We start from the raw sequence: 12237 nt of genomic DNA on the forward strand, positions 1-12237 counted from the left end.
TAACGGCGGTACATGTATTCCGTTACTCCCCAACACTGCCAGTACACCAGTATAAATCAATACATTTCAGCATGACTGCAAAAAACTCAAAATATCAGGATGTGCTTGTATGTTTACATGATTAATACGACTTTAAAAATCTCTACAGTAGGTAAACAAAAACTGTCGGGTGCTAACCAATGTTAGCCTGACCCAAAAACAAGCTAGCTGTTTCCTCCTGTTTCCAGTGTTTATTCTGCACGACATTATCTGACTGCTGGTTCCAGCTACAAACCTGCTTATAGAGATCTAACAACAATGTGAGCTCATGTCAAGTGAACACCCCAAAGCTTTACTTATTGCTTTGTTTTAATTTTTACTTTAAAAAAAATTATTCGATTTTTATTTAACTTATTACTTGTAGGGTATTTTTTAATTGAATAAGTAAAATTAAATGTTTAATATCAGTAAAGAACGGCCTCGTATATGTCCATCCATCCACACTGAGCCCGGCCGATATATTGGACCATGTCAGCTATTTGCTGATCTGAGCAAAGAATTTGAAATAAAATAGGAAATTAAACGAGGATCTTTTTTTATTAACTGTACCTTTCTAAGGACTAAGAAAAAACATCAGATATAGTTACACGAGATTTTTAAATCGCAAAATATTGGCACCAGTTTGGATCTGACGGGCTTTAAATCAATCCTTCATTCCAGCTTTTTGTGTAGTTTCAAGAGTTTTGTGGGCCACCTCTGATTGGTTTAAACTTCAGAGACAAAGCCTGCTGCTGTAAGCTACAGAGAGGCTACACAGCCCTGTCATGGCGGCTGCGTCGGAGGCCCAGGCTGGTCCCCGGGGACTTCTCGCTGGCTTGGCTTTAATCCAGCGTGTAGTAAGTTTGTAGCTTCTGACTGGCCCGGTGTTGCTCAGGCTTCCACTCACAGCATTCAGTCGAAAGAAAGACATGTATTGTTTTCACATCATATTCACTGAAGGGCTGTGCTGATCTGTACGAGCTTCACTTGTTCCCAAAGACACAAATACTGGTTATTCATTCAAACTGTCTTAATACACGATTGTGAAGCGGTCTGCAGGTTTGATTTGATTCTTGTCATTAACAGTCATTGTTACAGAAGTGACTTCTCATTTTTGAAGTAACTCCATCTGTTCAAATACACCAAGTTGCCCAAGTTTAAACATTTAAACATTTTAATATTTGTCAGTGTTTGTTTCTCTCGGACTCTGCAGCAGAGTCTGTGAGCCACACTGCCAAACATCAGTGGAGCTTTAAAGTGAACACTATTATAACAGGACAGCTGACCAGGCAGCCAGCTGGTCAAACCAGTAAAGATACCAAGAGTTTATTATAATTATGCAAAGTGAACAAACTACCAGCGCATGTTTACCTATTTCAAGAGAGTAAAATTGAACGTATTGATCCTGTGTTAAAAAATCAATATAGATTAGTAAAGTAACAAACTTCATTAAAATACATTGAGCAGATTGTGAGTATGGATTGGACTGTAACTCATGTTTAATTGCGTAACCTCCATTGGTTTTACTCACTGTTCAAATACTATGTAGCACCACAATCAGTCCTGTGGAAATGAAGTGGTTTGAAGCAGGAGGAGGTTCTGTTGTGAAGAATAGCCCAGATTAGGTCATAATGATGTCATTAGGTTTATCTCAGCCTGAAATCTGAGACTATAAATTTCAGAGAGATGTTACACAGTGGATGAAAATCACTGTCATGTTGCATTATGGGATTCTTCTTCAGAGTGGGCCTAAATTAGGGACTCTGCTGGACCAACAACCAGTCCTTAATCTGAAGTTAACATATTACTGAACTGCTGAAGAACCCAGTTTATCTTAAAGCGTCTAAACCGTGTTTGGTTTTGTGTTGTAATATTGGAACATGTATTGATCTTCTGTAGAAACGTATGTTCTGGTCACGGCTGATGGCCCCGCCCCTCCCTGGTTCTGACAGTTTCTTCCTGTCAAAAGGAAGTTTTTCTTTCCCGCTGTCAGCAAATGCTTTCTCTCTGTTATTGTTTACCTTTGGCGCTGTACAAGTAACACTGAACTGAATCTAGGTTGTTTACTCCCATGAATCTTGGTTACAGGTGCATGTTAACTTTAAGGGTCAGCTTTTCAGAGTCCTTCTACAGGGTTACAGACTTTAAAGGCGACCTTGTTCCTGTCGTTAGGTGCGCTTTACTTTGTTATTTTGTTTACGTTCTACCTGCTGTTTTATCTTTCTCTTTGTTTGTGTGTTTGTTTTCCTGAGGAAAAGTAGAGATTGTGTTTCTGACATCTTAAGGGAACACCCTAAAGCTTCATGTACGCACAGACAAACACGGCAACTAAGCTTTAAAGTTACTCGACAGGAAGGAAGCGTGACAACAGGAAGCAGTCTTACAATCCCGCCCTCTGACCCTGTTTGTGTCACAGTATTTGTGTGGGTACCTCCTACGCTCGAGGGAACGTAATAATACTGTTACATAAAGGCCTATGGGTCTGTCTGTCCACACACACACACACACACACACACACACACACACACACACACACACACACACACACACACACACACACACACACACACACACACTAGCATATCTACCAGACAGGGACAGTGAGAGAGAGCTTGCCAGTGCCAAAATCACGCTGGGCAAGCCTGAGGTTGCCATGGAAATGAAGCCACGTGATCACAGAGGTGGTCACCAGGGAGACAGATGCTGCTGACCTTTTTTAACAGGGGGGGTGTGGTTTGGATGGGCTTCAGTAGAGAGATATATGGAGCACAGTACAGTACAGTGAGAGTGTACGGATTGTGTCTAAAGCCACAATAGATGTAAATGGTTATTGTGAGATTTCTGGATGCTTCACTCAGTGTCGCAGGCTAATGATGTGCAGTGAAGATCGAATGCATCAGTTAAAAACAAGGGAAGTATGTAGAAGCGTACTTCCCTAGCATGCAAACATGCTACCTGTCAAAACCAAGCCACAGCGAGACCTCCTGCGTGTCCTGGTCTGTGTACAGTCTATGTAACCTTATGGCTCTGGAATAAAAAGAGCCAAAGCTGCACCTTTTTCAAAGCAGCACTGGATCAGAATTGGAGATAGAAAAAGTGTTGAGACGGAGGTTTATTATGAGGCTCTCCAGCTCCCCTCAGCTCATTAGTTTTGGTGTGTGTCCTTGCACCTTTGGATTGACTCTCACCGTTCTCGTCTCGCTCCCGTTGGAGAGCTTTAAGTTTCTCTGAGGAGTTGATCAAGATGAAGCCAGAGGTAAATGCATACAGAGCTTATTCACTGTGTGGACGGGAAGAACAACTTTAAGTGGCCTCAAATGTTGCTGTATGATGAGAGCATATGTATAATCTAATAATAATAATAGTGTACACACTAAGTATATACATACATACCTTTTCAAAAAGGTGTTGTTTTCACATTATGATCATTTCTGAGCTTTAATTTGTGATTTTTAATTAATTAATCAATTGTTTTGAAACTAAGAGGTGTAGGTGCACCTTACAGGATGAACCACTTTCCCGTCATAACTGCCTTAATTATCCATTGATTGTAGTTCATATCGACGTGACAGCATCACTGCTGCAGATTTGTTGCCTACACATCCAAAGGTGCTCCATTGATTTACGACCTAGAGGCCATCTGAGTGCAGTGTGTTCAAAATATAAGTGTGAGATGATTTGAGTTTTGTGACATGGGACAATATCCTGTTGGAAACCATGGATACGCTGTGGTCATAAAGGGATGCTCATGGTCAATAACAATACTGCTGCGGTGTTAAAATGATGCTCAGTCGGTACTCACGGGCCCAAAATGTACCATTAAAATATTCCTCACACCGTTACACCACCAGTGGCCTTATCCACTGATACACAGCATACAGTGGGTCCTTTGATGCTGTTTATGGGAAATTCTGACTTGTGAGAGTGAGAGAAAATGAGACAACATGTTAAAAATAAGCTGTTTTTACCTTTATTTGACGGCCTTGCAGTGAAGAGTAAACAGTAAAGTGTTTTCCCCAGAGAACTGCTGCTTACTGGATATTAACTGTAAACCTGCAGATGGTGGTGTGGGGAAATCCAGTGTTGTTGTCTGAACAGCAGTTTGTGAAATACTCATACCAACCTGTCAACAACAACATGTTCAGACTCACCTTTCTTTTGGGCACAGCTACAGCTTCTTTGTGCCTTCCCTTGTTTCCTTTCTGTTCTCTGTTCCTGTCCAAAAAAGAATAATTGGAGAGAAGAAAATCCCCAGTCTCATGCTTGGTTTAAACTTTAGCAGGTCTTCTTAACCATACCTCAGTGCACAAAGTTCCCGATTAGATATTCGGTTTAACAAGTGGTTGAACAGGTGTTGCTAACATCTTCGTTCTTGTCTACGACGTGAGCAAAAACATGAGCAAAATATCCCCAAACAGTTGATTGACCTTTTTCAAATAGCAGATACAGTTTGATTGATGATGTTTAAGGTTAAATATTTAAATTTTTGTATGAAAAATGATTGGGTCATACACCTGAACATGCAAAAAGACGTGTGTAACACATCAGCATCAAACCTTCACCAGTCACTGTGAACTTATGAGGCTTTTATGAAGGAGTTCCTCAGGGAACTTTCCGAGTGCCTCTGTTTTTACACTTAGCTAATCCGAATGCATCTAACTGAGAGGGCTGTCTGCTCGTCTGCCCTCTGTTTAGGTCTTCACCACCTACTCTAATGAAGATTACGACCGACGCAATGATGACGTTGACCCCATGGCAGCGTCAGCTGAGTACGAGCTGGAGAAGAGGGTTGAAAAGTTGGACCTGTTTCCCGTCGAGCTGGAGAAAGGTTTGCACGTGTCTTACATGTCACCGAGAGTCACTCAGTCAAGCCTCTTATGTAACTGTACACACTCACACAAGAGGCTGTTAGCGGACATACACTGTCGCTCTGCTAACAGCTCCTTTATCCCCTTATGTGACTAAATTTAGCACGGATTGGCCTAATTAGTAGCCAGTAACTCTGAAGGTAATGGATTTGAACCAGCAACCATGCGTGACGGCTGCTCTCAGCACTGCATAATAGCTATAATTTCACTAATATTTAATAGCTTGGATGTGGATACATTTTTTCTGTCATTCTATAATATGATTAGTTATTATTAGCAAAATAAATATGACAGGATTCTAATTAACAGTAATGATGTATTTATGTTTCTCAGCATTGAGATACGGCTCTGTTGTCTGTGTGTCTTTCAGACAGCGACGGCCTCGGCATCAGTATCATTGGTATGGGTGCAGGAGCTGATATGGGCCTGGAGAAGCTGGGCATCTTTGTCAAGACGGTCACCGAGGGTGGAGCTGCGCAGAGAGACGGCAGGTACCTTCAACCTGCCTGCACCTGCCCCGACTTGTATCTAAAAGTTGGAAGTAGCCACCATAACATTACGCATTTTTCACTCTTTCAGTTTTATTTATATAGCTCGAAATCACAACAACAGCTGTCTCAAGGTGCTTTATATCGTAAGGTAAAGAGGCTGCAATAAATCAAAGAGAACAGAGAAACCCAACAATCATGTGACCTCTGAGACAGTGGGAAGGAAAAACTCCCTTTGAACAGGAAGGAACCTCCAGCAGAACCAGGCTCAGGGAGGGGCGGCCTAGACCTGATGCAGCATAAGGGACGAGTCAAGGTCACATGATCCAACACTAACTATGTGCTTTATCACAAGATGTAGGCTGTCGGGGGATTCCCATGATGCATTGAGTTTTTCCTTTCCAGTCACCTTTCTCACTCACTATGTATTAACAGACCTCTCTGTATTGAATCGTATCTGTTATTAACCTCTGTCTCTCTTCCACAGCATGTCTTTATCCTGTCTTCCTTCTCTCACCCCAACCAATCACAGCAGATGGCCCCGCCCCTCCCTGAGCCTGGATCTGCCGGAGGTTTCTTCCTGTTAAAAGGGAGTTTTTCCTTCCCACTGTTGCCAAAGTGCTGCTCATAGGGGGTCATATGATTGTTGGGCTTTTCTCTGTATCTATGAAGCGCCTTGAGGCGACTTTTGTTGTGATTTGGCGCTATATAAATAAAATTGAATTGAATTGAAAGGAAAGTTGTAGGCTTAACTCCATTTTCCTTTGGACAGCAGACATGATTATTGATTATTAGCTAAATGTACACTCGCACATTTTGCCTTAAATGTATTTCTTTGCAAACTTGATTCTTTAGCTGATAGTTGCTCACTACTGTTACTTTCCTCCCATCAGTGTGAGTGCAAGTTTTTAAATCTTTTTGTTAGAGACAACAGTTTAAAATAAACAGGCAAAAGCATAAAATGCCACAGGCTAGGATGCTACATGCAGCCAGAGCTAGTCCACAGTCCTGTCTGGTCAAAGAGACTCAGAGTTACATTTGTCTTTGCAGAGGTTTAAAAAGTGTGTTCACTGAGCGACCTTGGTCTTTTCCAAACATCGCTCTGCATACAGTTCTCTTTGTGTCTGTAGGATCCAGGTGAACGACCTCATAGTGGAGGTTGATGGGACCAGCCTGGTTGGTGTTACTCAGAGCTTTGCTGCCTCGGTCCTCCGCAACACCACCGGCAAAGTCAGGTCTGTGTCGCACTCACGCTAAACGCACACAGTTGTGTTTTCATATCTTCTTGAGGACATCCAATCGACATAATGCTTTCTCTAGCTGCTTCCCCTAACCATCATGAGTGCCTGATCCTAACATAACCTCATTGTAATCATGACACTGAAACCACATTTTGAGCCTCGTGGGCATTTTGTCCCCATAAGGGTCGTTGGTCCCCACATCTCCATTTTTGAAACACATTATACATCATGGAAGCTATTTTTGTCCATTAGTGGTAAAAATTGCATATTATTTTATTTTTAGTTGGTGTGTTTTGAAGGAGTTTTTCAGGTTTGCTGTTGATACAGTGAATTCTTTCATGTTTTCCACACATGCAGTTTCAGTGTGTACAGTTTAGTTTGTGTAAAATGTTTAACTTTTTCCTTTTTTTGTGAATGACAAAGTTTTTGTTTTTGTTTTTGATGCTGTTTTCTAGGTTTGTGATTGGCCGGGAGAAGCCGGGGGAGCAGAGTGAAGTGGCTCAGCTGATCCAGCAGACTCTAGAACAGGAGAGGTGGCAGAGGGAGATGATGGAGCAGAGATACAAACAGTACATGGATGATGATGAGGAGGTACATGCTAAACCTCTGTCGTGTGGGAGGGAAAAAACAGCCACTGATGTCATTTTCGAGGCGCAGCTACCACACCAGCGTTGGCTGGGTGCACGCCGCGCAGTAGGCAACTCCCCCATGACATTTCATTGTCCTGCCCTGCGTGTGGTCTTCCTGTTGATGCGCTGCTGAGGGGCGGTTCTTGACACGTGCCATGTGACACATTGCAGCAGCAGCGCTCTCAGCTTGGTGATGAACACAGTGAATGCTCAAACATCAGTCAGTTCTCCTCACTGCACCTCCTTTGTCCTTTGAAATAGTCAAAAATAATGAAAAAGTCGTTGTTTTTAGTCAGTAAACAGAATCCAAACGCACTTTGGCTGCATTTGGAAGGCAGCATTGCTCTGCTTCACAAAGATATCCTGCATGTATTCATTAAGTTCGTTTTCACAAGACTTTTGATGGTGTTAGTGGTTGTTAGCCACAGGAAATCCAACATGTGTGCATGGGAAAATGCCTGTCTGTGCTCCACCACATGCCATTTCAAACTCAGTCCAGCATCTCCACCTTCTGGTCAGAGAGAGAAACTGCATCAATACAGAAATCATTTCAATTCCTAGTTTCTAGCGTCAAGTTTCATAATTAAAACAGTGGGATCAGGCTACTTCCTGCACATGGCTCATGGGACAGAGTGTGGCTTGTAGGCTGGGTATCGTCATCATCTCAATTCCGATTCACAAGGTCCTGATTCGATTCGAATCGAATCGGGGAAATTTTGCCTCAGACAGTCAGAAATATTATAATTCTGATCATTTATCGGCACATATCCATATTTTTATATCTATAAAAAGAAAGCTGAGACTTATGAGACTTTATCAAAGGTGTGAGCATCACAGCAGATGCTTTTGTGTCAAAGTAACTGAGCGTAAAACACAGAAAAACATGAAGGAGATTTTCTGGCCTGCGTTTTTATTCAGATAACCTTAAAAATATTGTGCAGTAGCATGAATCAACATATAAACATGACCTGATGCTGCTGAAGTGAAGCAGAGCAAAGTTACAGAGGATTAATTAGAGACACAGCCGAGCATTTTGCAATTTCACATCATTTTAAAAAGGTTACATTTCTTCAGTATTGAACAGCAGAAATGAAACTTTCTTGTCGGAAATCAGTTAAATTTAAAAAAACAGCAGCAGACAGCGCTGTACACAACAGTAGAGAGAGAGAGAGCTGTGCATGAAGTGTGATTTTATTGTGGTGGAAGCAAAAGAGGAAATTCATGATGATGATGTGAAGTTAGTTTGGGTCTTCAGTCGTTTTTGGTTGTAGAGAATTGAAACCTGCAGCTTCGGAGTCAAGCGCAAAAAAAGACGTAAACACAAAGTGCGGACCCGCCGACGCATCAGAATCTGTGCGCTGACGGCTTCACGTGCCGTCGGCTGAGAAAGCAGACATCTGTGATGCGTCGGCGCTTTGTGTTTACGTCTTTGTGCAGAATCCGTGTACCTGCTCTGGTTTGCTGTTTTAGCTGTATTTGAGGTTTAACCTGAGATTCTGGCATGTCGGGCAAAATAAATTTACACTTAAAAATCAATTCAGGATTTTAATGATAGACTCCTAACGTTTCATCACTCTACAGCCTGAAATGACAGAGCTCTGATTTCATGCCTGGGGGCAAATATTTTGTCAACTCAAGGCTGTGCTTTGGTTTGGTTCGCCAGAGAAGCCACAGAGCTGCATTTATTAGAGGATGTTGATATGGACGGCAGCGTGCGCGCTGGTTTGCTGCAGTTTTGTAATAAATACAGTTACTTTACAGTATTTACCTCAAATTGTGTCAGAGTAGAAAGAGTCAGCAGAGAAGAAGACAGTGCAGTCATTATGCAAAGCAATCATGTATTAAGTAATACATTTTAGTTAATGCGTTTGTTAGCCTGGAAGAAAACATGCTGGACATGGGCTAATGTGAGGCTAATTTACTTTGTAACACAGAGAAGAAGAATAAGACAAATAATCAGCCGGCTGTTATCGATTGTGTGAATGCTTTTAGTGGAAGACGATGTGCTGGCTGCATTTTGTTCCAAGGTAATGAGTCTGAACTGTCAAACTGACCAGATCGTTTCTTTCACTTAATTTGTGACTGCATACTTGACCTAGTTGCAATTTATATCATTTTATATGACAGGTACTCCTGCCAATTAGATTATGAAGAGACAGACGACTGAAATGTACCACACAGTGCTATGAGTGTAAAGCTAATGCCAGCAGCTAGCTAACATCTAACAAATGACTAAGTTCTGTTTGAAAAAACAATTTTCAAAAGGTAACTGAGTGAAAGACAGACTTTACTAACTTTAGAGTTGTTTTGTAACATGAAACGGTTACCTTTGGAGATGTTGGTAGGTGACTGAGATACCTTTTGTCTACCAAAGCAACCTAGCTTTGCACTAAGTAGCATAAGACGCTTTTAAGCTAACTAGCTTAAAGAGTATAAGCCACCAAACTGTGAAACCACATGCATGAGCTTAGCCTAGCCAAGAGTCCTTTTTGACTCTTGGAATGACCAAAACTTACCAAATGGACTTTTGACTTCAAACAATCGTAACTGAACTGCTAAACCCAAAGGGACAGTGGATAGTGTATCAGACATGAGCATAGAAAAATCAGCTAAATGTGGTGCTGCCATGAGCCTGCATTAGATCTGAAAGCCACCAGATGGCGTTTGCTCTGATTGCAAAAAGATTTTGGGAGCATGGAAAAGGCTTTCTGACCTGACTGCAGACAGTTTCCTGGTTATTTATTTGTTTAGGGTCATACTGAATAAAACATTTAGTCTATTTTGGTAAAACTATTTTTCCATTGGATTTTCCGTTGATTTGCTCTTTGGCTAAAAACCTGGAGATTGACAAGCGTCAGGCAGTGAGCCGGCGGGTTCAGTCAAACCCTCCTCTTTCTGGTGTTGTTGTTTTGTTTTGTTTTTCCTTTCAAACCAAGATAGAGATGGACTAGAAACTAATGAAGGACATCACCTTTCATAGCTACTGTCCTCTAGAGGTCACAGACATCTATTGGACTACCACCGCATGCATTGTTTCCTGGTGGCTATTGTGAGGGATTAAGGCACTCTGTGTTGGCCTTCCTTTTCAAACCTGGAAGTCAGTCTCTTATACCATCTATACCAGGGATCCCCAATCCCAGTCCATGAGGGCCGGTGTCCTGCAGGTTTTAGATCTCACCCTGGGTCAATATTACCAGGCCTCTGGAGAACTTCAGGACATGTTGAGATGGTAATTTATCCATTTAAATCAGCTGTGATGGATCAAGGACACGTCTAAAACGTGCAGGGACACCGGCCCCGGTGGACTGGGATTGGGGACCCCTGATCTATACTAACCAGCTACTCCAGCTCCATATCGGATGCAATCATTGGTCTCCTATGTAACCTTATGCCTGTAAAACCTACTCATACAATATGTATAAAATATCACAACTATTACCAAACGTAACTGTATTTCTTGCGTGTGTGTTTACCTGCAGACAGGTGAATATGCGACAGACGAGGAGGAGGAGATGAGTCCAATGTTTCCGAACTCGATAGAGGTTTTCGATCTGGCAGAAAACCAGGAAATGCTGTCCCCTGTGGAGCTGGACCCAGAGAAACTGGCCCACAAGTTCAAAGAGGTACATGTGATATAAATGATTTGGATGTTAAATGTCATTATTTTAGTCTTTTGTTTACAGTTTTACCTAGCTTGATTTTTGTTATGTTTATTTGTTTTTTAAAGAAATCCGATTGTTTCTCCCTCTGTCTGCAGCTCCAGATTAAACATGCAGTAACCCAGGCTGAGATCCAGCTGCTCAAGAGGAAGGTGAGCCTGTTTAACACACACTTACACACATGCAGGCAAAAAAACCCTCAAAACACCAGCACATTCAGGTTGCACTGCAGAAGAGAATGCACACATGCATAACACCAGTTCTTTTTGGCTCTATGATGACTTAATGCCTCCCACATACCACCTCCTCCTCCCCCACACTGACCCCCACCCCACCTCCAGCTGGCTCACGCAGAGCAGGATAAGTTGCGTTGGCGGATGGAGCGTGCTCAGTTGGAGCAAAATATCCGGGACAGTAAAGAGAGGATGGAAAAACTTGAGGGCTACTGGATGGAGGCACAGTCTCTGTGTAAGGTAAGATAGTAAACCTAAACTTCAAAAAGGCACGAATGAATCAAGTGTTTCTAAAAATAAAATGAGCTCACTGTCACCCTAAAACTAGTCTTGTTATCGTTTACTCACAGCGAGTATTTGTCTTTTCAGGCTGTGGATGAACACCTGAAGGAAACTCAGGCTCAGTATCAAACCCTGGAGAGGAAATACAGCAAAGCCAAGAGGCTGATTAAAGAATACCAGCAGAAGTAAGGAAGGAGAAGGAGGGACACAATGAAAAGATAAAAGGAGTAAAATAACACCACCACTCCAATGTGTGTGTGTGTGTGTGTGTGTGTGTGTGTGTGCGCATTTTAGGGAGGTGGAGTACCTGAAGAAAGAGACTGCTCAGCGTCAGGCACAAGAGGAGAGCGAGGCGACACACAAAGAGGAGACGGACAACCTGCAGGATAAGGTGCGCAGTAGACTCACCTGAATCTCTCGCTGTCAGGTAGCAGGAAAGGCAAAGGAGACGCTGATAACAAAGGCTGCGTTCCATTCAGGGTAGTGACAACCAGGGTCCTGCGTTAGTGCGCCAGGTCACCGTCACAGCTTGATGGGTCAATCCATTATGTTTTAGTAAACTGCTCAAACAAATTAAAGGAACACTTTGAAAACACATCTGATCTCAGGCTACGTCCACACGTACACGGGTATTTTTGGAAACAGAGATTTTCCGTTTTCATTTTAAAAAATAATCCCGTCCACACGTAAAGGCAGAAATGAAGGAAAACGCTGCGAGGAACATGCCAAAGCAGCAGGTGGCGCTATATTCCTAACCAGAAATGTTGGAGGGACAGTAACTGTGTGTGTATATGTAAGCATTTAAACACTGCAGAGAAC

General features: G+C 42.3%; 1 protein-coding gene across 4 annotated transcripts in view; it reads left to right on the plus strand.

Moving 5' to 3' along the window:
* The window catches only part of LOC146520808 (neurabin-2-like), a 37395-nt gene that overhangs the window by 18952 nt on the left and 6206 nt on the right, over window positions 1-12237 (plus strand). For all 4 annotated transcript variants that reach the window (XM_085156908.1, XM_085156910.1, XM_085156906.1 and 1 more), the window contains 9 exons: window positions 4714-4846; window positions 5257-5377; window positions 6505-6609; window positions 7071-7206; window positions 10724-10867; window positions 11002-11055; window positions 11245-11376; window positions 11506-11603; window positions 11713-11809. In XM_085156908.1, the coding sequence (XP_085013034.1) occupies window positions 4714-4846; window positions 5257-5377; window positions 6505-6609; window positions 7071-7206; window positions 10724-10867; window positions 11002-11055; window positions 11245-11376; window positions 11506-11603; window positions 11713-11809 (1020 nt within the window). The remainder of the gene's footprint in view (window positions 1-4713; window positions 4847-5256; window positions 5378-6504; window positions 6610-7070; window positions 7207-10723; window positions 10868-11001; window positions 11056-11244; window positions 11377-11505; window positions 11604-11712; window positions 11810-12237) is intronic.

The sequence above is a fragment of the Neolamprologus multifasciatus genome, chromosome 4 (assembly GCF_963576455.1).
Source record: "Neolamprologus multifasciatus chromosome 4, fNeoMul1.2, whole genome shotgun sequence".
In the NCBI taxonomy this organism is placed as follows: domain Eukaryota; kingdom Metazoa; phylum Chordata; class Actinopteri; order Cichliformes; family Cichlidae; genus Neolamprologus; species Neolamprologus multifasciatus.